Below are 23,019 nucleotides of genomic sequence, written 5' to 3' on the forward strand. Positions count from 1 at the left end.
CTTTCTGATCCCAGCTCTGCCTCTTGTCTGCTGTGTGTGTGACCCTGGGCAAGTCACTTCACTTTTCTGGGCCTCAGTGACCCTCATCTGTAAAACGGGGATTCAAACTGCGAACCCTGTGTGAGACGGGGACTGTGTCCAGCCTGTTTAGCTTGCATCTACCCCAGCATTTCGTACAGTGCCTGGTGCTCCCTTCAAGGCCCTACTGAGAGCTCACCTCCTCCAGGAGGCCTTCCCAGACTGAGCCCCTTCCTTCCTCTCCCCCTCGTCCCCCTCTCCATCCCCCCCATCTTACCTCCTTCCCTTCCCCACAGCACCCGTATATATGTATGTACATATTTATTACTCTATTTATTTATTTATTTATTTTACTTGTATATATCTATTCTATTTATTTTATTTTGTTAGTATGTTTGGTTTTGTCTCCCCCTTTAAGACTGTGAGCCCATTGTTGGGTAGGGACTCTATATGTTGCCAATTTGTACTTCCCAAGCGCTTAGTACAGTGCTGTGCACACAGTAAGTGCTCAGTAAATACGATTGATTGATTGATTGGTGCATAATAAGTGCTTAATAAATATCAGTCAAAAAAAAAATAGTGGGAACTAGTTTAAGTTTCCAGAAAGCATTTTAATCTGCAGTTTTGCTCCTAGCCCGGAGCTGTTATCAATGCCCTTATCAATAGTGGGAAGCAACAGTGGCTTAGTGGAAAGAGCCCGAGGACATGGGTTCTAATCCCGGCTCTGCCACTTGTCTGCTTTGTGACCTTGGGCAGGTCACTTCACTGTGCCTCAATTACCTCATCTGTAAAATGGGGATTAAAAGTGTGAGCCCCACGTGGGACAACCTGATTACCCTTTATTTACCCGAGGGCTTAGAACAGTGCTTGGCACATGGTAAGTGCTTAACGAACACCATTATTATTAGGATTAGGGAATGATCATTCTTGATTAGAGGTTTGGAGACGTTTGTCGGGGTCTAGGCCTCGGCTAATGTTCATTCATTCATTCATTCATTCAATTGTATTTATTGAGCGCTTACTGTGTGCAGAGCACTGTACTAAGCGCTTGGGAAGTACAAGTTGCCAACATATAGAGACAGTCCCTACCCAACAGGAGACAGTAAAAAAGACAATGTGTAGTTTGTGGATCATTGAGATGAAACTTTGGTTGTCACATATTCGCCCGCAATTACCTGAAACGGATATTGCTTTCAGCACTGGGGACATTTTTTCTTGATCTGGAGGCTCAGTCTAGTGCTGTGCACACAGTAAGCGCTCAATAAATAGCACTGATTGGTTGGCTGCTGGAACGAGGCAAAGTTTAGCAGGGGCTCGTTGTGGTTGGGGGTGTTGATGGCATGGTGGGGGTGACAGAGATGGCTTCGGGGTTGGGGGGGCCGGGGCGGGAGACCGAGGACACCCCGTTTCCCCTCCGGTGTAAGATGTTTATCGGACCCGGGTCTCGTGGCTGAGTGGATAGAACTGGCTTCTAATCTTGGCTCCGACACTCATCTGCTGTGTGACTTTGGGCGAGTCACTTCACTTCTCTGTGCCTCGGTTCCTTAATTTGTAAAATGGGGATTAAGAGTGGGAACCCCATAATAATAATGGTATTTGTTAAGCACTTACTATGTGCAAAGCACTGTTCTAAGCGCTGGGGACGTACAAAGTGATCAAGTTGTCCCACGTGGGGCTCACAGTCTTAATCCCCATCTTACAGATGAGGGAACTGAGGCACAGAAAAGTGAAGTGACTTGCCCAAAGTCACAGAGCTGACAATTGGTCACAATTGACAGTTGAACCCCTTCCTTCCTCTCCCCCTCATCCCCCTCTCCATCCCCCCCATCTTACCTCCTTCCCTTCCCCACAGCACCTGTATATATGTATATATGTTTGTACATATTTATTACTCTATTTATTTATTTTTTTATTTTACTTGTACATATCTATTCTATTTATTTTATTTTATTAGTATGTTTGGTTTTGTCTCCCCCTTTTAGACTGTGAGCCCACTGTTAGGTAGTGACTGCCTCTATATGTTGCCAACTTGTACTTCCCAAGCGCTTAGTACAGTGCTCTGCACACAGTAAGCGCTCAATAAATACGATTGATGATGATGATGAATTGGTGGAGCTGGGATTTGAACCCATGACCTCTGACTCCAAAGCCCATTCTCTTTCCACTGAGCCACACTGCTTATCTGGATCCCACCCGACCGTGTCTGCCCCGGCGCTTAGAACAGTGCCTGGCACATAGTAAGCGCTTAACAAGTACCGTAATTATTAAAGCCGTACCGTGAGACGCTCTCAGCAGGATCCCCGGACCCCACCATTCCCACCCCAAATCTCCATTCCGTTGACATTTTGTTTTCTCTTTTAAAATAATAATAATGATGGTATTTGTGAAGCATTTATTATGTGCCAAGCCCTGTTCTAAGCATTGGGGTAGATGATAATAATAATAATAATAATAATAGTGATGGTATTTTTTAAGTGCTTGCAGCAGCAGCGAAGCTTAGTGGAAAGAGCACGGGCTTCGGAGTCAGAGGTCGTGGATTCCTCACTTCGTGGGTTCCCAACTGTGCCTCAGTGACCTCATCTGTAAAAATGGGAATTAAGACAGCGAGCGCCACGTGCGACAACCCAATTCCCTTGTTTCTATCCCAGTGCTTAGAACAGTGCGTGGCACATAACAAGTGCTTCACAAATACCATCATTATTCTTATTATTACTCTGTGCCAAGCGCTGTTCTAAGCGCTGGGGTAGATACAAGTTCATCAGTTTGGACACAGTCCCTGTCCCACACGGGGCTCCGAGTCCTCATCCCCATTTTCCAGATGAGGTAACTGAGGCCCAGAGAAGCAAAGTGACTTGCCCAAGGCTACAAAGCAGACAAGTGGCAGGGCCGGGATTAGAACCCATGACCTTCCCGGGCCTGTGTTGTATCCACTCTGCCATGTTGCTTCTCACTGATACAAGCTATGGTCCAATATTAGCTGCCCCCGTGACAGCCGTGCCCTCAATGTCGCATCATGAGAAGCAGCGTGGCTCAGTGGAAAGAGCCCGGGCTTTGGAGTCAGAGGTTGTGGGTTCAAATCCCGCCTCCGCCACTTGTCAGCTGTGTGACTTTGGGCAAGTCACTTAACTTCTCTGGGCCTCCGTTACCTCCATTCATTCATTCATTCAATCGTCTTTATTGAGCGCTTACCGTGTGCAGAGCACTGTACTAAGCGCTTGGGAAGTCCAAGTTGGCAACATATAGAGACTGTCCCTACCCAACAACGGGCTCGCAGTCTAGAAGGGGGGAGACAGGCAACAAAACAAAACACGGAGACAGGTGTCAAAATCGTCAGAACAAATAGAATTAAAGCTATGTGCGCATCATTAACAAAATAAATAGTAAATCCGTACAAGCAAAATAGAGTAATAAATCTGTACAAATATATATACAGGTGTCACTGTTGGGTAGGGACTCCTTCCTCTCCCCCTCTCCCCCTTCTCCATCCTTCCTGCCTTGCCTCCTTCCCTTCTCCACAGCCCCTGTATATGTGTGTATATGTTTGTACATATTTATTACTCTATTTATTTTACTTGTACATACCTATTCTATTTATTTTATTTTGTTAATATGTTTGGTTTTGTTCTCCGTCTCCCCCTTCTAGACTGTGAGCCCACTGTTGGGGAGGGACTGCCTCTATATGTTGCCAACTTGGACTTCCCAAGCGCTTAGTACAGTGCTCTGCACACAGTAAGCGCTCAATAAATATGATTGATTGATTGTGGGGAGGGGAAGGAAGTAGGGCAGGAGGGATGGGGAGGAGGAGAGGAATAGTCTGGGAAGGCCTCTCATCTGTAAAATGGGGATGAAGACTGTGAGCCCCCCGCGGGACAACCTGATCACCTTGTAACTTCCCCAGCGCTTAGAACAGTGCTTTGCACATAGTATAAATGCCATCATTATTATTATCATCCCATCCGGCAGGTGCCCACGGCCAGCGTGGCCATCGAGGGGGCATCGGCCCTGAACCGCGTGCGCTGGGCGCAGACCGGGAAGGAGGTGGCCGTTGGGGACTCCGAGGGCCGGATCTGGGTCTACGACGTGGGAGAGGTAGGTGTGTGCGGCCACCGGCGGGGAGCGGGTGTGTACGTGTGTGTATTTGTGGCTTTGTGTGCTCTCGGAGGAGATGTGCCTTCAATAAGGCTTTGAAGGTGGGGAGACCGATCGTCCGTCACATCTGAGGAGGGGCCAGAAGGAAGCCTTGGACGCTATTTGTACGGATTTATTACTCTATTTATTTCACTTGTACCTATTTACTATTCTATTTGTTTTGTTAATGATGTGCATCTAGCTTTAATTCTATTTTTTCTAATTCATTCATTCATTCATTCAATCGTATCTATTGTGACTTTGACACCCCTCTACATGTTTTGTTTTGTTGCCCGTCTCCCCCTTCTAGACTGTGAGCCCGTTGTTGGGTAGGGACCGTCTTTATACGTTGCCGACTTGTGCTTCCCAAGCGCTTAGGCCAGTGCTCGGCACACAGGAAGCGCTCAATACATAGGATTGAATGAATGAACGAGATAGACGAGGTGGAGGGACAGCCAGAAGGTTGGCATTAGGCTGTGAGTTCTTAGAGGAGTTTCTGTTCGACGTGGAGGTGGGTGGGCCATCACTGAAGGTTCTTGAGGAGGGGGGAAACGTGGCCTGAATGTTTTAGTAGAAAAATGCTCTTCCCCCTCACCCCTACCTGGGAGTGGCTCAATGGAAAGAGCACGGGCTTTGGAGTCAGAGGTCATGGGTTCGAATCCTGACTCCGTCACATGTCTGCTGTGTGACCTTGGGCAAATCACTTAACGTCTCTGAGCCTCAGTTATCTCATCTGTAAAGTGGGTATTAAGACTGTGAACCCCACATGGGACAACCTGATCACTTTGTATCCCCCCCCAGCACTTAGAACAGTGCTTTGCACATAGTAAGCGCTTAACAAATGCCAACATTATTATTTTATTTTGTTAGTATGTTTGGTTTTGTTCTCTGTCTCCCCCTTTTAGACCGTGAGCCCACTGTTGGGTAGGGACTGTCTCTATATGTTGCCAACTTGGACTTCCCAAGCGCTTAGTCCAGTGCTCTGCACACAGTAAGCGCTCAATAAATACGATTGATTGATGATTGATTGAGTGGGCAAGAAAGGATGTTTCAGAGCAAGCAAATTATCCTCCAAGTCTCCAATGCCAATCCCCTCTCGGGGTGGCACCCGGAGAGTTTCCAGTCCTCTACCAGTCTCGGCTACGGGACGGAGAGTTAAGCCGAGGCCTGTCCGTGCCATTCCCGGCTTGGGCAGTGGCTAGCGAGTGGCAGACAATCTGTGACAAGTCAAAACTCCCCCGTTCTGGGCAGCGGCGGCCTGGTTGAGGGCGGAGACTCGAGTTTACTACACGGAAGGAGGCGATGGTCAACCACTCCCGGATTTTTCCCAAGAAAACTCGGTGGATCCACTACCGGAACGATGGCAGATGGAGAGCGGGCCGTTCTGGGAGAGATGGGTCCCTGGTGTCGCTTTGGGTCGGAAACGACTCGACGGCCTAAGACAAGACTCCACTGCCAAACCGGTTTCCTTTCCCACGTTCATTCATTCAATCGTATTTATTGAGCGCTTACTGTGTGCAGAGCACTGGACTAAGCGCTTGGGAAGTACACGTTGGCAACAGATAGAGACGGTCCCTATCCAACAACGGGCTTAGCCAAAGCCTGACATCCGGCCTGTCTGTGGCAAGGCTGTGGAGGAGTAGGGTGGCCCAGTGGGACGGGCCCGGGCCTAAGAGTCAGAGGACTTGGGTTCTAATCCCGGCTCCACCACCTACCTGCAGTGTCAGATGACAGATGGGTCCCTAGTGTCGCCTTGGGTCGGAAACGACTCGACGGCCTAAGACAAGACTCCATTGTCAAACCGAGAGTGGCCCCGGTTTCCTTTCCCACATTCATTCATTCAGTCGTATTTATTGAGCGCTTACTGTGTGCAGAGCACTGTACTAAGCGCTTGGGAAGTACAAGTTGGCAACAGATAGAGACAGTCCCTACCCAACAACGGGATTAGCCAAAGCCTGACATCCAACCTGTCTGTGGCAAGGCTGTGGAGGAGTAGGGTGGCCCAGTGGGACGGGCCCGGGCCCAAGAGTCAGAGGACTTGGGTTCTAATCCCGGCTCCACCATCTACCTGCAGTGTGATCTTGGGCAAGTCAATTCCCTTCTCTCGGCCTGAGTCACCTCATCTGTAAAATGGGGATTCAAGACCCATTCTCCTTCCTACTTTCACTGTGGGCCCTCATTTCCTCTTCTCCCAGTCCCTGCCCGCAGTGAGCTCACGGGCTATTTTGGCTTTCTCCGTCAACCTCTTTCCCAGCAGTTTTCTTTTAAGTTCAGTTTTGTTTCTAGTCAAACAGCGTGGCTTAGTGGAAAGAGCCCGGGCTTGGGAGTCCGAGGTCGTGGGTTCTAATCCCGACTCCGCCACTTGTCAGTCGGGTGACTTTGGGCAAGTTGCTTATAATAATAATAATAATGTTGGTATTTGTTAAGCGCTTACTGTGTGCAAAGCACTGCTGTAAGCGCTGGGGTAGATACAGGGTAATCAGGTTGTCCCATGAGGGCTCACAGTCTTCATCCCCATCTTACAGATGAGGGAACTGAGGCCCAGAGAAGTGAAGTGACTTGCCCAAAGTCACACAGCTGACAAGTGGCGGAGCCGGGATTTGAACCCACAACCTCTGGCTCCCCAGCCCGGGCTCTTTCCACTGAGCCACGCTGCTTCTCTACTGCTTAACTTCTCTGTGCCTCAGTTACCTCACCTGTGAAATGGGGATCAAGATGGTGAGCCCCACGTGGGACAACCTGATTACCGTGTATCTACTCCAGCGCTTAGAACAGTGCTTGGCACATAGTAAGCGCTTAACGAATACCAACATTATTATTATTATTATATCCGGGAATTGGATCCTCCAAGCGCCTACTTCATCATCATCATCAATCGTATTTATTGAGCGCTTACTGTGTGCAGAGCACTGTACTAAGCGCTTGGGAAGTACAAATTGGCAACATATAGAGACAGTCCCTACCCAACAGTGGGCTCACAGTCTAAAAGGGGGAGACAGAGAACAAAACCAAACATACTAACAAAATAAAATAAATAGAATAGATATGTACAAGTAAAATAAATAAATAAATAGAATAATAAATATGTACAAACATATATACATATATACAGGTGCTGTGGGGAAGGGAAGGAGGTAAGATGGGGGGATGGAGAGGGGGGACGACGGGGAAAGGAAGGAAGGGGCTTAGTCTGTTGATACTTAAATATCAACTTTCAAAGAGTTTTCATCGTAACCTCCCCTCAACAAAGGAAGAGGGTCAGTCAGGAATTGAAGTATCGGAGAAAGTTGAGGGTGGGAACCTCCCGTGACCTATCTTCCATGGCCCCTATTTCATCCGTTTTTCAAATACAACAGACAACTGACTTTATCAAACTCATTCTCCCCACTTTCTTAACTTCCTTCCCCCATTAAAGCCCTCATTGCCTCTTCTCCCTTTCGGATCACCCCAGCATTTGGATTTGCACCCCTTATTCACCCCTCCCTCAGCCCCACTGTGCTTCCATACATATGGTAGTTTATTACAGTGCTTAGCACAGTGCTCTGAACACAGTTAAGCGCTCTATAAATGCCATTACTTATATATTAATGTCTATCTTCCCCTAAGGACTGTAAGCTTGTATATATGTATATATGTTTGTACATATTTATTACTCTATTTATTTTACTTGTACATATCTATTCTATTTATTTTATTTTGTTAGTAGGTTTGGTTTTGTTCTCTGTCTCCCCCTTTTAGACTGTGAGCCCACTGTTGGGTAGGGACTGTCTCTATATGTTGCCAATTTGTACTTCCCAAGCGCTTAGTACAGTGCTCTGCACACAGTAAGCGCTCAATAAATATGATTGATTGATTGATTGATTGATTAAGCTTGTTGTGGGCAGGGAACGTGTCTATCAACCCTGTTATACTGTACTCTCCCAATCGCTCAGTGGAAAGAGCACGGGCTTTGGAGTCAGAGGTCATGGGTTCGAACCCGGCTCCGCCACATGTCTGCTGTGTGACCTTGGGCAAGTCACTTATCTTCTCTGAGCCTCAGTTCCCTCATCTGCAAAATGGGGATTAACACTGTGAGCCCGCCGTGGGACAACTTTATCACCTTGCATCCCCCCAGCGCTTAGAACAGTGCTTTGCACATAATCATCATAATAATAATGATGGCATTTATTAAGCGCTTACTATGTGCAAAGCACTGTTCTAAGTGCTAGGGAGGTTACAAGGTGATCAGTTTGTCCCACGGGGGGCTCCGAGTCTTAACCCCCATTTTACAGATGAGGAAACTGAGGCCCGGAGAAGTGAAGTGCCTTGCCCAAAGTCACCCAGCTGACAAGTGGCGGAGCCGGGATTTGAACCCATGACCCCTGACTCCAAAGCCCGGGCTCTTTCCACTGAGCCACGCTGCTTCTCTGTGTAAGCACATAGTAAGGGCTTAACAAATGCCATTATTATTATTATTATTATTATTATTATTATTATAGCGCTCTGCACACAGCAAGCACTCAATAAGTATATTTTAATATATTTTTTTATATGCGTGTGTGTGTACGCACGCACACACATATAGACGCACACATTAACAAACCACATTCCAGGTATATTTTCTCTGCCCACAAACAAGTCAGCCCTCTGGTTGGTGGCCGAAATAAGGGGCTCCTTAATGGAAAAAAGGCATTGGTTTGAAATCAGTCAGTTTAATTACCGTGTTTCATGACAGGCTCTTGCCCTTTGCTGATTTACTAGAGGGATAAAATGTTTAGGCTTTGGTCCTTCTCCACAGGGGGTAAGCGGGGCTGAGCCCGCAGACCCCCGTCATTATCACCCAGAAATACTTGTGTTTCTCATTACCCAAAACAGGGAGTTTCAGTTTCAGCGGAGGCTTTGAGGCCTTTGCACTGGTATTGGTTGATTATTCCGTAGATAAATAGTGTTATTTTATTAGCTGAAGCCAAACACTTAATTTGTTTTTCCCAGGGCAAAGCGCTGATTAAGTTTCCATGTCCATGTGGCTGTCTTAAAGGCTGGAGTGTATATATATATACACACACACCCCACCGCTTCTGTAGCGCGCAGATGTATACTTGGGTCAAATGACATATTTAGAAATTTTTGATTTAGAACTGGCCGTGGGCTTATTTGCGCGTAACCTAAACTGGCCGGCGTTTGAAAAATGATCTTTCGGCATTCCAAACGGAGACGGCCCAGGTAGGGAACCGGGGATTTGACGGGATTTTCAAATTCGGCGGTATCCGTCTTCGAGTGTCTTTCCTCTCAAGAGGGTCGAGGGAGTTTGGATTTCGGTGCATCGTTTCTCACTTGCTGAGCGCCGATAAAGACAGAGCGCTTAAAAGGAGAAAAATCGGTGTGGGGTTTATGTGATATTCGGAAGAATTGCCATCCCGCCCCTCGACGAAATCTGATGTCTCGTTTTGTCGAACCCAAGTTGAAATGTGTGTGGAGGGACTTTAAAAAAAACCATTGGAATTTGTGAATTCTCTCTGGAGTCATCGTGCCTTGTGGTTTATTACCCTTGGATGACAGAAAGGAGTTTGTTGTGGTCGTCTTCATGATTATTTCACGGGGCTCTTAGAGAACTCTTAGAGAAGCAGCGTGGCTCAGTGGAAAGAGCACCGGCTACGGAGTCAGAGGTCATGGGTTCAAATCCCAGCTCTGCCACTTTAGGAAGTCATTGGTTGAGAACCATGTAGTGGTATTTTAACTAAAAAGGCTACTGGGGGTTCCCTAAAGTCACCAATCCTGTTGTATTGTCCTCTCCCAAGCACTTAATACAGTGCTCTGCAAACAGTAAGTGCTCAGTAAGTACCATCACTGATGATCACATTCACTACAGCTTGGATATGCAGGGCGTCTCTAATGACAGTGTTTTGAAATGTCAGACTCTTAAATTGAGGCCCTTTTTTAATGGTATTTGTTAAATACCAGGCACCCTACTAAGCACTGGGGTAGACAAGAGCTAATGAAGTTGGACACAGTCTCTGTCCTGTAAGCTCCCTGTGGATGGGGAATGTGTCTACTGACTCTGTTATGATAATGATGATTATGGTATTTGTTTAAGTGCTTACCGTGTTCCAGGCACTCTATTTATTTATTTATTTTACTTGTACCTATCTGTTCTATTTATTTTGTTAGTATGTTTGGTTTTGTTCTCTGTCCCCCCCTTTTAGACTGTGAGCCCGCTGTTGGGTAGGGACTGTCTCTATATGTTGCCAACTTGTACTTCCCAAGCGCTTAGTACAGTGCTCTGCACGCAGTAAGCGCTCAAAAAATACGATTGATTGATTGAATGTACCCTTTATTCACCCCTCCCTCAGCCGCACGGCACTTATGTCCGTATCCCTAATTTGTTTTAGTGTCCGCCTCCCCGCTCTAGACTGTAAGCTCCCTGTGGGTGGGGAATGTATCTACCAATTCAGGATGATGATGGTTTTTGTTAAGTGCTTACTATGTGCCCGGCACTGTCCTAAACACTGGGACGGATACAAGGACATTGGGCTGCACATGGTCCCTGTCCCACGTGGGGCTCACGCTCTCAACCCCCATTTTACAGCTGAGGTAACTGAGGCCCAGAGAAGTGAAGCGACTTGCCCAAGGTCACACAGCAGACAAGGGGCAGAGTCGGGATTAGAACCCATGACCTTTCGGCTCCCAGGCCCTTGCTGTCTCTGCTACATGCTGCTTCTGTTTTAGACTGGGAGCCCACTGTTGGGTAGGGACTGTCTCTATATGTTGCCAACTTGTACTCCCCAAGCGCTTAGTACAGTGCTCTGTACACAGTAAGCGCTCAATAAATACGATTGATTGATTGATTCTGTTGTTATATTATTCTCTCCCAAATGATTCAGAGCAGTGCACTGCACACAGTAAGTGCTCAGTAAAAATGAATTGTTTTGGTGAAGGAGAAGTTGGTGGAGAGGAAAGAGGAGAAGATTTAGACTGGGAAGACCTCTTGGAGGAGGTTATGATGGTGATGATGTTATATTGTACTTTTCCAAGCACTTAGTATAGTACAGTACTTAGTACAGTACCCATCCCCCCTGCCTTACCTCCTTCCCCTGCCCACAGAACTTGTATATATGTATATATGTTTGTACAGATTTATTACTCTATTTTGTTTGTACATATTTATTCTATTTATTTTATTTTCTTAATATGTTTTGTTTTGTTGTCTGTCTCCCCCTTCTAGACAGTGAGCCCGCTGTTGGGTAGGGACCGTCTCTAGATGTTGCCAACGTGTACTTCCCAAGCGCTTAGTACAGTGCTCTGCATACAGTAAGCGCTCAATAAATACGACTGAATGAATGAGTGGATGCTTGCACCAAGTAAGCATTCAAAATACATGTTTTGTTTTGTTGTCTGTCTCCCCCTTCTAGACCGTGAGCCCACTGTTGGGTAGGGACCGCCTCTAGATGTTGCCAACTTGTACTTCCCAAGCGCTTAGTCCAGTGCTCTGCACACAGAAAGCGCTCAATAAATACGATTGAATGAATGAATGAATCATCATACTAGTTAAGTGCTTAGTATTCACGCACTGTATTAAGCATTGGGATATATACAGAATAACCAGATTGGATGCAGTCCCTGTCTCACACAGTCTAAACAGGCAGGAGTATTGAAGGCACAACTCCGCCAAGAAGCCTTCCCTGACTAAGCCCTCCTCACCCTTTCTCCCACTCCCTTCCTTGTCAACCCTGACATGCTCCCTTCTCTCATCCTTCATCCAGCCCATACGTACTATTGATTTATTTTACTTGCACATATTTATTCGATTTATTTTATTCGGTTAATATGTTTCGTTTGGTTGTCTGTCTCCCCCTTCTAGACCGTGAGCCCGCTGTTGGGTAAGGACTGTCTCTACAGGTTGCCAACTTGGACTTCCCAAGCGCTTAGTCCAGTGCTCTGCAGACAGTAAGCGCTCAATAAATACGATTGATTGATTCTCAGTTCCCTCATCTGGAAAATGGGGATTGAGACCTTGAGCCCCCTCCCCCTCTCCATCCCCCCCATCTTACCTCCTTCCCTTCCCCACAGCACCTGTATATATGTATATATGGTTGTACATGTTTATTACTCTATTTATTTTACGTGTACATTTCTATCCTATTTATTTTATTTTGTTGGTATGTTTGGTTTTGTTCTCTGTCTCCCCCTTTTCGACTGTGAGCCCACTGTTGGGTAGGGACTGTCTCTATGTGTTGCCAGTTTGTACTTCCCAAGCGCTTAGTACAGTGCTCTGCACATAGTAAGCGCTCAATAAATACGATTGATTGATTGATTGATTGATTGAGCCCCACGTGGGACAGGGGACTGTATCCAACCTGCCTAGCTTGTATCCACCCCAGCGCCTGGCCCACAGGAGGTGCTTATCAAATACCGCAATGCTCATCACGGCGCCTGTGCCCACCTCATCGGTGTCCCTTTTCCGTTGCAGCTGGCCATCCCGCGCAGCGACGAGTGGAACCGCTTTGCCCGCACGCTGGCCGAGATCCGCGCCAACAGGGCGGACAGCGAGGAGGAGGGGGCCGTGGAGCTCTGCGCGTAGCCGGCCTCACCCCGTCCCCCCCGCCCTGGGGGTCTCCAGCCAGTAGGCCTCCCCGCTTCCCCCGGCCCCTCTCCCCAGTCTGCCCTGTTCGGTGTCGGTCCCGTGATGCCCGCCCCTGCCAACCGCTCCAGCCCGTTTCCGACCGAGTGGCCCTTGAGCTGAGCAGACCCCGCGGTAGCCCCCAGACGGTGTACGAACCGCCCATTTTGGGGGGACGGAGGAGGGCGGGATGACCACCCTCCACCCACCCCCCCCGGCCGAGCCCGGCCCCGATTCCCAGCCTGCCAATAAAGTGTGCCATGCTTGTGCTGCAGCGAGGCCTCGTCGGGGTGCCCGGGGCGGGTGAGGGAGACGGACCCGTCGGGGCTTCTGACGGACCCAGTGAGGTGCTTCAATAATACCAGCTGTCGTATTTGTTAAGCGCTTACTACGCTACAGGAGCAGTGGAAAAAGCCCGGGCTTTGGAGCCGGGGGTCAGGGGTTCGAATCCCGACTCTGCCAACTGTCAGCTGGGTGACTTTGCGCGAGTCACTTCACTTCTCTGGGCCTCCGTTCCCTCAGCTGCAAAATGGGGATGAAGACTGTGAGCCCCCCGCGGGACGACCTCATCTCCTTGTAACCTCCCCAGCGCTTAGAAGAGTGCTTTGCACATAGTAAGTGTTTAATAAATGCCATTATCATTATTATTATTACATGCCAGCCCTGGGGCTTAGAACAGTGCTTTGCACATAGTAGTGCTTAATACATGCCATCATTCAGAGAAGCAGCGTGGCTCAGTGGAAAGAGCACGGGCTTTGGAGTCAGAGGTCATGGGTTCAAATCTCTGCTCCACCACGTCTGCTGTGTGACCTTGGGCAAGTCACTTAACTTCTCTGAGCCTCAGTTATCTCATCTGTAAAATGGGGACTAAGACTGTGAGCCCCACGTGGGACTTGATCACCTTGTATCCCCCCCCCAGCACTTAGAACAGTGCTCTGCACATAGTAAGCGCTTAACAAATGCCATTATTATTATTATTATTATTACGTGCCAGGCACTGTACTAACCGCTGGGGTGGATGCAAGTAAATCGGGTTGGACACAGTGTCTGTCCCCCATGGGGCTCACAGTCTCAATCTCCATTTTACAGATGAGGGAACTGAGGCCCAGAGAAGTGAAGTGACTTGCCCAAGGCCACACGGCAGACAAGTGGCGGAGCTGGGATTTGAACTCATGACCTCTGACTCCAAAGCCCGGGCTCCTTCCACTGAGCCACGCTGCTTTTAGTCTGGGCTAATAATCGTGGTATTTGCTAAGCACTTACTATGGGCCAAGCACTGCGGTACATGCGAAATCAAGTTGGATGCAGGTGGTCGTGGGTTCTAATTCCGGCCTCAACACTGGTCTGCCAGGTGACCCTGGGCAAGTCGTTTCACTTTTCTGTTGCTTCAGTTTTCTCATCTGGAAAACGGGGAGGAAGACCGTGAGCCCCACACGATAACCTTGTATCTACCCAGGGCTTGGCACATAGGAAACGCTTAACAAATACCATTATTGATTTATTTTTTTAATCCCTCACGGGACTCACAGCCAAAGAAGGCGTGAAAACGGGGATTGGAACCCCCATTTTACAGAGGAGGAAGCGGAGACACAGACGTGCCCGAAGTCACACAGCAGGCCAGTGGAGGTGTTGGGATTAGAACCCAGCTCCCCCGATTTAGGATCTTTGGGGCTGTGCCGCTTCCATCGACCACTTACCATCTCCGGACCTAAGTAAGTTTCTTCATCTGTAAAATGGGAAGAAGCCCCCACTCTCCCTCCCTCCGACACTTGGACCTCAAGTGGGGTGGGAACTGCGGTCCGATCACCTGTAATCGATCCCAATGCTGGGCACGAAGTAAACACCTCGTATAGTACAGTGCTCTGCCCACAGCAGGAGCCCAGTACAGCCCCCCGGCACACAGTAATAATAGTAATAATAATGGTATTTGTCAAGCGCTTACTATAATAATAACGATGACATTTATTGAGCACTTACTACGTGCAAAGCACTGTTCTAGGCACTGTGGAGGTTACAAGGTTTAGAGAAGCAGCGTGGCTCAGCGGAAAGAGCCCGGGCTTTGGAGTCAGAGGTCATGGGTTCAAATCCCGGCTCCGCCAATTGTCAGCTGTGTGACTTTGGGCAAGTCACTTCACTTCTCTGTGCCTCAGTTCCCTCATCTGTCAAATGGGGATGAAGACTGGGAGCCCCCCGTGGGACAACCTGATCACCTTGTATCCTCCCCAGCTCTTAGAACAGTGCTTCGCACATAGTAAGCGCTTAATAAATGCCATCATTATTAAGGTGATCTGGTTGCCCCACAGGGGCTCACAGTCTTAATCCCCATTTTACAGATGAGGGAACTGAGGCACAGAGAAGTGAAGTGACTTTCCCAAAGTCACACAGCTGACATTTGGCAGAGCCGGGATTTGAACCCATGACCACTGACTCCAAAGCCCGGGCTCCTTCCACTGAGCCACGCGGCTTCTCTTCTATGTGCTGAGGTCTGGGGTGGATGTGAGCAAATTGAGTTGGACACAGTCCCTGTCCCACGGGGGGCTCACAGTCTTAATCCCCATTTTTCAGATGAGGTAACTGAGGCCCGGAGAGTGAAGGTACTTTCCAAATGCTTAGTACAGTGCTCTGCACCCAGTAAGTATTCAATAAATATGATTGAATGAATGAAGACCACACAGCGGACAAGCGGCTGAGCTGGGATTAGGCACCCAGTACAGTCTAGGGCGAAGTGCAGAACAGCACCCTACTCGCAGCCCTCATTCGATCCTGACAATTGTGAGTTTGGAGCAATGGATTCCCTTCTCCAGAGGACGCAATGGTCAGCAGCGCTTAGAACAGTGCTTTGCACATAGTAAGTGCTTAATAAATGCCATTATTATTATTATTATCAAGGCTGGGTCCCGTCCAGCCCAACTGGGCACCAGGCCCCAGGGAGGGGAGGGGTGTGACCCTGGCATAACGGAAGGAGCCCGGGGGTTTGGGAGTCCGAGGACGTGGGTTCTAATCCCGGCCCCGCCACTTGTCTGCTGAGTGACCTTGGGCCAACCACTTCATTTCTCTGGGCCTCAGCAACCTCACCTGCAAAATGGGGATGAAGACAGTGAACGTCGCATGGGACAACCTGATTACCTTGTATCTCCCCCAGTGCTTAGAGCAGTGCTTGGCACATAGTCGGCGCTTAACAAATACTATTATAATTATTATTATTATTCCCCGCTGCAGCAAGCTGGGGTCCGGGCTCGGCCGAGCTCCCCGTGAGTCCCTGGCGTCCGGGCTCGGCTGACCCGCTGTCCCCCGCCCTGTCCGGCTGTTCCCCGCCCACGGCCCCCAAGGCCGAACAAGAGCCCCCCACCCACGCGCACCCAGTTACCGTAGCAGGGGCTGAGGTCCGGTGGATGCAAGGCTTTATTTCTCCCTCCACGGGCGCAACTCTTTGACACGGGAGCCCGCCAATCCCTCAGTGTGGAATGCTTCCCCCACCCCTGACCCCCCGCAACCCTCCCCTTCATCCCCCCACCCCGTCCCGCCAACCAGGAGTCCCAGGCCGGTGGGGGGGGGACGGGGAGGAGACCGCGACGACTTGGGTCAGTCCTCCAGACTGGCCATCATCGTCAGGAAGGACGGAGAGCGGCGGTGGCCACAGATCTCCCTGTGGCTGCCCGGGGCGCCTGGCTCCAAGCAGCGGTCAGGGTCGCCGTCCGGCCAAGACCGCCGGACGCGTCTTGGCCGACCCGGCTTCGGTGCCCCGGGCAGATCCACGTCACCGCCCCCCGGCCGACCTCCAGCCACAACTGTGGTCATCCGCCACTGTCCAAACGTCCAGGGCCCCCTCACCGCGTCTCTCCTCCTGCCCCTTTTCCCCATCCCTTCCCTCCCCTCTTCCGCCGCCCCTCTCCACCCCATTCCCAATTCACCAAGCGGTAGCGGGGGTGGGAGGAAGGGGCTGCCCCCCACCCGGAGCGCGAGCCCCCAGAAAGAGCCAGCGCTTCGGGGACGGGGCGGGATTTCACAGTGATTTAAAGTTGGTCCCCTACCCGCAGGACTTGCTCTCCGCAAGGGTCGCAACCGTGGCCAGCCGGCGGGGACGGGGGGTGGTCACCGACCGGCGTTAGGGGCCGGGCGAGGCCGGCGAGAAGCGAGGGAGCTGGAGGCCGAACTTGCTCTCGATCCCGGCGAAGGTGGCCGCGGCCTGGCGGTAGCCACCCACGTGGTCGGGGTCCAGGAGGGCGGCGGCGGGCTCGGAGCCGGCTGGTTTCCTGGGGGAGACGGAGGGAGGGCTGACCCCGGCTCCCGCCCCGCACCCCAGACGCTCCGTCCCGAGAGGGGAAAGGATGTAACGCGAAGCCGGTAGCCCCCCGCTCCCCCCGGCCCCTCTCCGACCACGCACGGGCCCCCGAAGTCCACGTAGAACCAGCGCTGCAGCAGCTCGTAGGTCAGCAGAGTCACCCCGAACTGCGGGGAAGAGCGGAATACGCGGGCTGCCAACACAAGGGATGGGAAGATCGTCAGGCCCGGCCCGGAATTCCCCCCACACCGCTCCCGAACGCCGGGTCTGGGAGCCAGAGGCCCTGGGCTCGAAGCCCAGCCCGGAGCCCCGCCACCGCCACAATCATAATAATAATAATTACTGTATTTGCTCAGCGCTTACTCTGGGCCGGGCACAGAGCCGCGGTGGATGCAAGCCAAACCGGCCGGACCCGATCCCTGGTCCACGTGGGGCTCACAGTCTCAATCCCCATTTTTACAGATGAAGTAACTGAGGCTCGGAGAAGTGAAGCGACTGGCCCGGGGTCACGCAGCAGACAAGTGCCTGTCTCCCCCTTCTAGACCGTGAGCCCGTTATGGAGAAGCGGCGTGGCTCACTGGAAAGAGCCCAGGCTTGGGAGTCAGAGGTCATGGGTTCAAATCCCGACTCCACCAGTTGTCTGCTGTGTGACTTTGGGCAAGTCACTTAACTTCTCTGGGCCTCAGTTACCTCATCTGTAAAATGGGGATTAAGACTGGGAGCCCCGAGTGGGACAACCTGATCACCTTGTATCCTCCCCAGCGCTTAGAATAGTGCTTTGCACATAGTAGGCGCTTAACAAATGCTGTCATTATTATATTATGGGGTAGGGACCGTCTCTAGATGTTGCCAAATTGTACTTCCCAAGCGCTTAGTACAGTGCTCTGCACACAGAAAGCGCTCAATAAATACGATTGATGATGATGATGCTTTGCACATAGTAAGCGCTTAACAAATGCTGTCATTATTATTATTATTATTATTATGGGGTAGGGACCGTCTCTAGATGTTGCCAAATTGTACTTCCCAAGCGCTTAGTACAGTGCTCTGCACACAGTAAGCGCTCAATAAATACGACTGAATGAATGAACAAATAGCGGGGTCAGGATTAGAACCCAGGACATTCAGACTCCCGGGCCCTGAGTCTAGCCGCTGAGCCATGCTGCTTCTCGAGTTGGGTACGGTCTCTGTCTCATGTGGGGCTCACACTGAATGAATGAATGAATGGGGCTCACAGTCTCAATACCGCTTTTACAGATTAGGTAACTGAGGCACAGAGAAGTGAAATAATAATAATAATAATAATAATGGCATTTATTTAGCGCTTACTACATGCAAAACACTGTTCTAAGTGCTGGGGAGGTTACAAGATGATCAGGTTGTCCCATGGGGGGCTCACAGTCTCCATCCCCATTTTCCAGATGAGGGAACTGAGGCCCAGAGAAGTTAAATGATGATGATGGCATTTGTTAAGCACTTACTATGTGCAAAGCACTGTTCTAAGTGCTGCGGGGGGGGGATACAAGGTGATTAAGTTGTCTCACATGGGGCTCACAGTCTTAATCCCCATTTTACAGATGAGGTAACTGAGGCTCAGAGAAGTTAAGTGACTTGCCCAAGGTCACACAACAGACATGTGGTGAAGCCGGGATTCAAACCCATGACCTCTGACTCCAAAGCCCGGGCTCTTTCCACTGAGCCACGCTGCTTGCCCAAAGTCACCCAGCTGACAATTGGCAGAGTTGGGATTCGAACTCATGACCCCTGACTCCAAAGCCCGGGCTCTTTCCACCGAGCCACGCTGCTTCTCTAGGCTGCGGGGACTCTCTTCAGACTGACTGGGTTGGACGTAGCCCAGTGCTTGGCACAGAGTAAGAACTGCGGAACACCCGGATTGTTACCGTTATCCCGACTGCCGGCGTTCACCCCCTTGGGACAAGCCCCCGGCTGACCAATCAATCAATCAATCGTATTGATTGAGCGCTTACTGTGTGCAGAGCACTGGACTCAGCGCTTGGGAAGTACAAGTTGGCAACATCTAGAGACGGTCCCTACCCAACAGACCCCTGCCCGGTCTGACACAGTAGCGGACCAAAGTCCAGGACTATAAATATAATAATAATGATGGTATCTGTTAAGCGCTTACTATGTGCGAAGCACTGTTCTAAGCACTGGGGGGGGATACAAGGTGATCAGGTTGTCCCACGTGGGGCTCACCGTCTTAATCCCCCTTTTACAGATGAGGTAACAGAGAAGTGAAGTGACTTGCCCGAAGTCACGCAGCTGACAACTGGCAGAGCGGGGATTTGAACCCATGACCTCTGACTCCAAAGCCCGGGCTCTTTCCACTGAGCCACGCCGCTTCGCGGCCGGCCCCTTGACCGACTGGTGCCCGGGGTCCGGCCCTCCCGCTGCGCTCCGGTCCCCCCGCGATGCCCACGTTCCTTCCCCCGGCCGGCCCCCCGACGCCCCGGTGGGTCCCCCCGGCCGCCCCCCGTCCCCCCGGCTGCCCGGGGGCGTACCTCCGGCCCCCTTCCAGAGGGCTTTGGGTCCCTCCTCCTTCAGGACCTTGCGGAAGCAGTCGGTCAGGCCCCGATACGTCGTCTGGCCGGCGCGGGCGGCCACCTGCAGCCTCGTCTTGACCACGTCGGCGGGGGTGACTAGGGAGGCGGCGGGCATCCCTAAGGGACAGGAGCATCGTCGGCCCCCGGCCCGGGTGACGCCCGGGGCCGCGGCGCCGGGGCCCGCGCCCAGGGGCGGGGACGGGCACAGAAATCTCACCCGGGACCCGCGGAGAGAAGGGAAGCTTTCAATAGTTTGGGCACACAAACACACACAATCAATCAATCAATCAATCAATCGTATTTATTGAGCGCTTACTATGTGCAGAGCACTGTACTAAGCACTTGGGAAGTACAAATTGGCATCACATAGAGACAGTCCCTACCCAACAGTGGGCTCACAGTCTAAAAGGGGGAGACAGAGAACAGAACCAAACATACCAACAAAATAAAATAAGTAGGATAGAAATGTACAAGTAAAATAAATAAATAAATAAATAAATAAATAGAGTAATAAATATGTACAACCATATCTACATATATACAGGTGCTGTGGGGAAGGGAAGGAGGTAAGGGGGGGGGTGGAGAGGGGGACACTCAATCAATCTCCCTGAATTACACTTACACACAAACACACACTCAATCTCCCTGAATTTCTCTCTCTCTCTGTCTCTCTCACACACACACTTTTCTCTCTCTCTCTCAATGTCCCTGAATTTCATTCATTCAATTGTATTTATTGAGCGCTTACTGTGTGCAGAGCACTGGACTAAGCGCTTGGGAAGTCCAAGTTGGTAACACATAGAGACGATCCCTACCCAACAGTGGGCTCACAGTCTAGAAGGGGGAGACAGACAACAAAACAAAACATATTAACAAAATAAAATAGAATAAACGTACAATTTCACTCTCTCTCTCTCTCTCTCTCTCTCTCACACACACACACTTTTCTCTCTCTCTCAATGTCCCTGAATTTCATTCATTCAATTGTATTTATTGAGCGCTTACTGTGTGCAGAGCACTGGACTAAGCGCTTGGGAAGTCCAAGTTGGTAACACATAGAGACGGTCCCTACCCAACAGTGGGCTCACAGTCTAGAAGGGGGAGACAGGCAACAAAACAAAACATATTAACAAAATAAAATAGAATAAACATGTACAATTTCACTCTCTCTCTCTCTCTCTCTCTGTCTCTCTCACACACACACTTTTCTCTCTCTCAATGTCCCTGAATTTCTCTCTTTCTCTCTGAGCTCTAAGCGCAAGGATTATGTCCACTAATTCTGTTGTCCTTGCCCAAACGCTCAGTACAGTGCTCTGCAGACACTAGACCCTAAGCTCCTCAAGGGCAGTCATCAGGTGTGATAATAATAATGATAATGGCGGGATTCACTCACTCATTCAATCGTATATTACATATTTACTATTCTGTTTATTTTATTTTGTTAATATGTTTTTGCTGTCTGTTTCCCCCTTCTAGACTGTGAGCCCGCTGTTGGATAGGGACTGTCTCTATGTGTTGCCAACTTGTACTTCCCAAGTGCTTAGTACAGTGCTCTGCACACAGTAAGCGCTCAATAAATACGACTGAATGAATGAATGGCATTTATTAAGCGCTTACTATGTGCAAAGCACTGTTCTAAGCACTGGGGATGTTACAAGGTGATCAGGTTTTCCCCCGGGGGGCTCATAGTCTTCATCCCCATTTTACAGATGAGGGAACTGAGGCCCAGAGAAGTGAAGTGACTTGCCCAAAGTCACCCAGCTGACAAGTGGCAGAGCCGGAATTTGAACCCATGACCTCTGACTCCAAAGCCTGGGCTCTTTCCATTGAGCCATGCTGCTTCTCTTAGTGTAATAATAATAATAATAATGGCATTTATTAAGCACTTACTATGTGCAATGCACTGTTCTAAGCACTGGGGAGGTTACAAGGCGATCAGGTTGTCCCATGGGGGGCTCACAGTCTTCATCCCCATTTTACAGATGAGGGAACTGAGGCCCAGAGAAGTGAAGTGACTTGCCCAAAGTCACACAGCTGACAAGTGAGAAGAAGCATGGCTCAGTGGAAAGAGACCGGGCTTTGGAGTCAGAGGTCATGGGTTCACATCCCAGCTCCGCCCACTGTCAGCTGTTTGACTTTGGGCAAGTCACTTCACTTCTCTGGGCCTCAGTTCCCTCATCTGTAAAATGGGAATTAAGACTGTGAGCCCCCTGTGGGACAACCTGATCACCTTGTTACCTCCCCAGCATGTGCTTTGCACATAGTAAGCGCTTAACAAATGCCATCATCATTATTATTATTATTACTATTAAGTGGTGGAGCTGGGATTTGAATCCATGACCTCTGACTCCAAAGCCCGGGCTCTTTCCACTGAGCCACGCTGCTTCTCTTAGTGTAGTAACTATTGTCCCCTGCCAAGAGCTCAGTACAGAGACTTCTAGACTGTGAGCCCACTGTTGGGTAGGGACTGTCTCTATGTGTTGCTGACTTGTACTTCCCAAGCGCTTAGTGCAGTGCTCTGCACACAGTAAGTGCTCAATAAATATGATTGATTGATTGATTGATTGGCCTCCCTGTTGGCTTGGGGTGACTGTCCTTTGACCCACCCTGCACCCCAAATCTGGGGCTGCTCCAGGTCACACTCCCGCCACAGGTTACTGGGTGGGGTGGGGGGCGGTCAGAGGGCAATCAATCAATCAATCAATCAATCGTATTTATTGAGCGCTTACTGTGTGCAGAGCACTGTACTACGCGCTTGGGAAGTACTAGTTGGCAACATACAGAGACGGTCCCTACCCAACAGTGGGCTCACAGTCTAGAAGGGGGAGACAGACAACAAAACCAAACATACTAACAAAATAAAATAAATAGAATAGATATGTACAAGTAAAATAGAGTAATAAATATGTACAAACATATATACAGGTTTGTTAAGCACATACTATGTGCCAAGCACTGTTCTAAGCTCTGGGGTAGATAGAAGGTAATCAGGTTGGCCCAAATGGGGCTCACAGAAGCAGCGTGGCTTAGTGGCAAGAGCCCGGGCTTGGGAACCGGAGGTTGTGGGTTCTAATCCTTCTAATTAGATAGATATCTAATCATATCTAATCTAGATATGTACAAGTAAAATAAATCAAGTAATAAATCCGTCCAAACATCTATCCATCATCATCATCATCAGTCGTATTTATTGAGCGCTTACTGTGTGCAGAGCACTGGACTAAGCGCTTGGGAAGTCCAAGTTGGCAACATCTAGAGACAGTCCCTACCCAGCAGTGGGCTCACAGTCTAAAAGGGGGAGACAGAGAACAAAACCAAACATACTAACAAAATAAAATAAATAGAATAGATATGTACAAGTAAAATAGAGTAATAAATATGTACAAACATATATACAGGTTTGTTAAGCACATACTATGTGCCAAGCGCTG

At 49.7% G+C, this 23,019-nt stretch overlaps 2 protein-coding genes across 3 annotated transcripts in view; one reads left to right on the forward strand and one right to left on the reverse strand.

The window, feature by feature from the left end:
* DYNC1I1 (dynein cytoplasmic 1 intermediate chain 1) overlaps positions 1–13,016 on the forward strand; it is a 116,686-nt gene extending 103,670 nt beyond the window's left edge. For both annotated transcript variants that reach the window (XM_038766714.1, XM_038766721.1), the window contains exons 16-17: positions 3,982–4,107; positions 12,593–13,016. In XM_038766714.1, coding sequence (XP_038622642.1) covers positions 3,982–4,107; positions 12,593–12,703 — 237 coding nt within the window. In that variant the 3' untranslated portion in view covers positions 12,704–13,016. The remainder of the gene's footprint in view (positions 1–3,981; positions 4,108–12,592) is intronic.
* A 3,215-nt stretch (positions 13,017–16,231) lies between these two features.
* Positions 16,232–23,019, reverse strand: part of SLC25A13 (solute carrier family 25 member 13) — a 100,837-nt gene continuing 94,049 nt past the window's right edge. The window contains exons 16-18 of the mRNA XM_038741863.1: positions 19,547–19,705; positions 17,127–17,217; positions 16,232–16,995 (exon numbers count right to left, since the gene is read on the reverse strand). Of these exons, the coding sequence (XP_038597791.1) occupies positions 16,848–16,995; positions 17,127–17,217; positions 19,547–19,705 (398 nt within the window). The 3' untranslated portion in view covers positions 16,232–16,847. The remainder of the gene's footprint in view (positions 16,996–17,126; positions 17,218–19,546; positions 19,706–23,019) is intronic.

Source organism: Tachyglossus aculeatus, chromosome 2, assembly GCF_015852505.1.
Source record: "Tachyglossus aculeatus isolate mTacAcu1 chromosome 2, mTacAcu1.pri, whole genome shotgun sequence".
In the NCBI taxonomy this organism is placed as follows: Eukaryota; Metazoa; Chordata; class Mammalia; order Monotremata; family Tachyglossidae; genus Tachyglossus; species Tachyglossus aculeatus.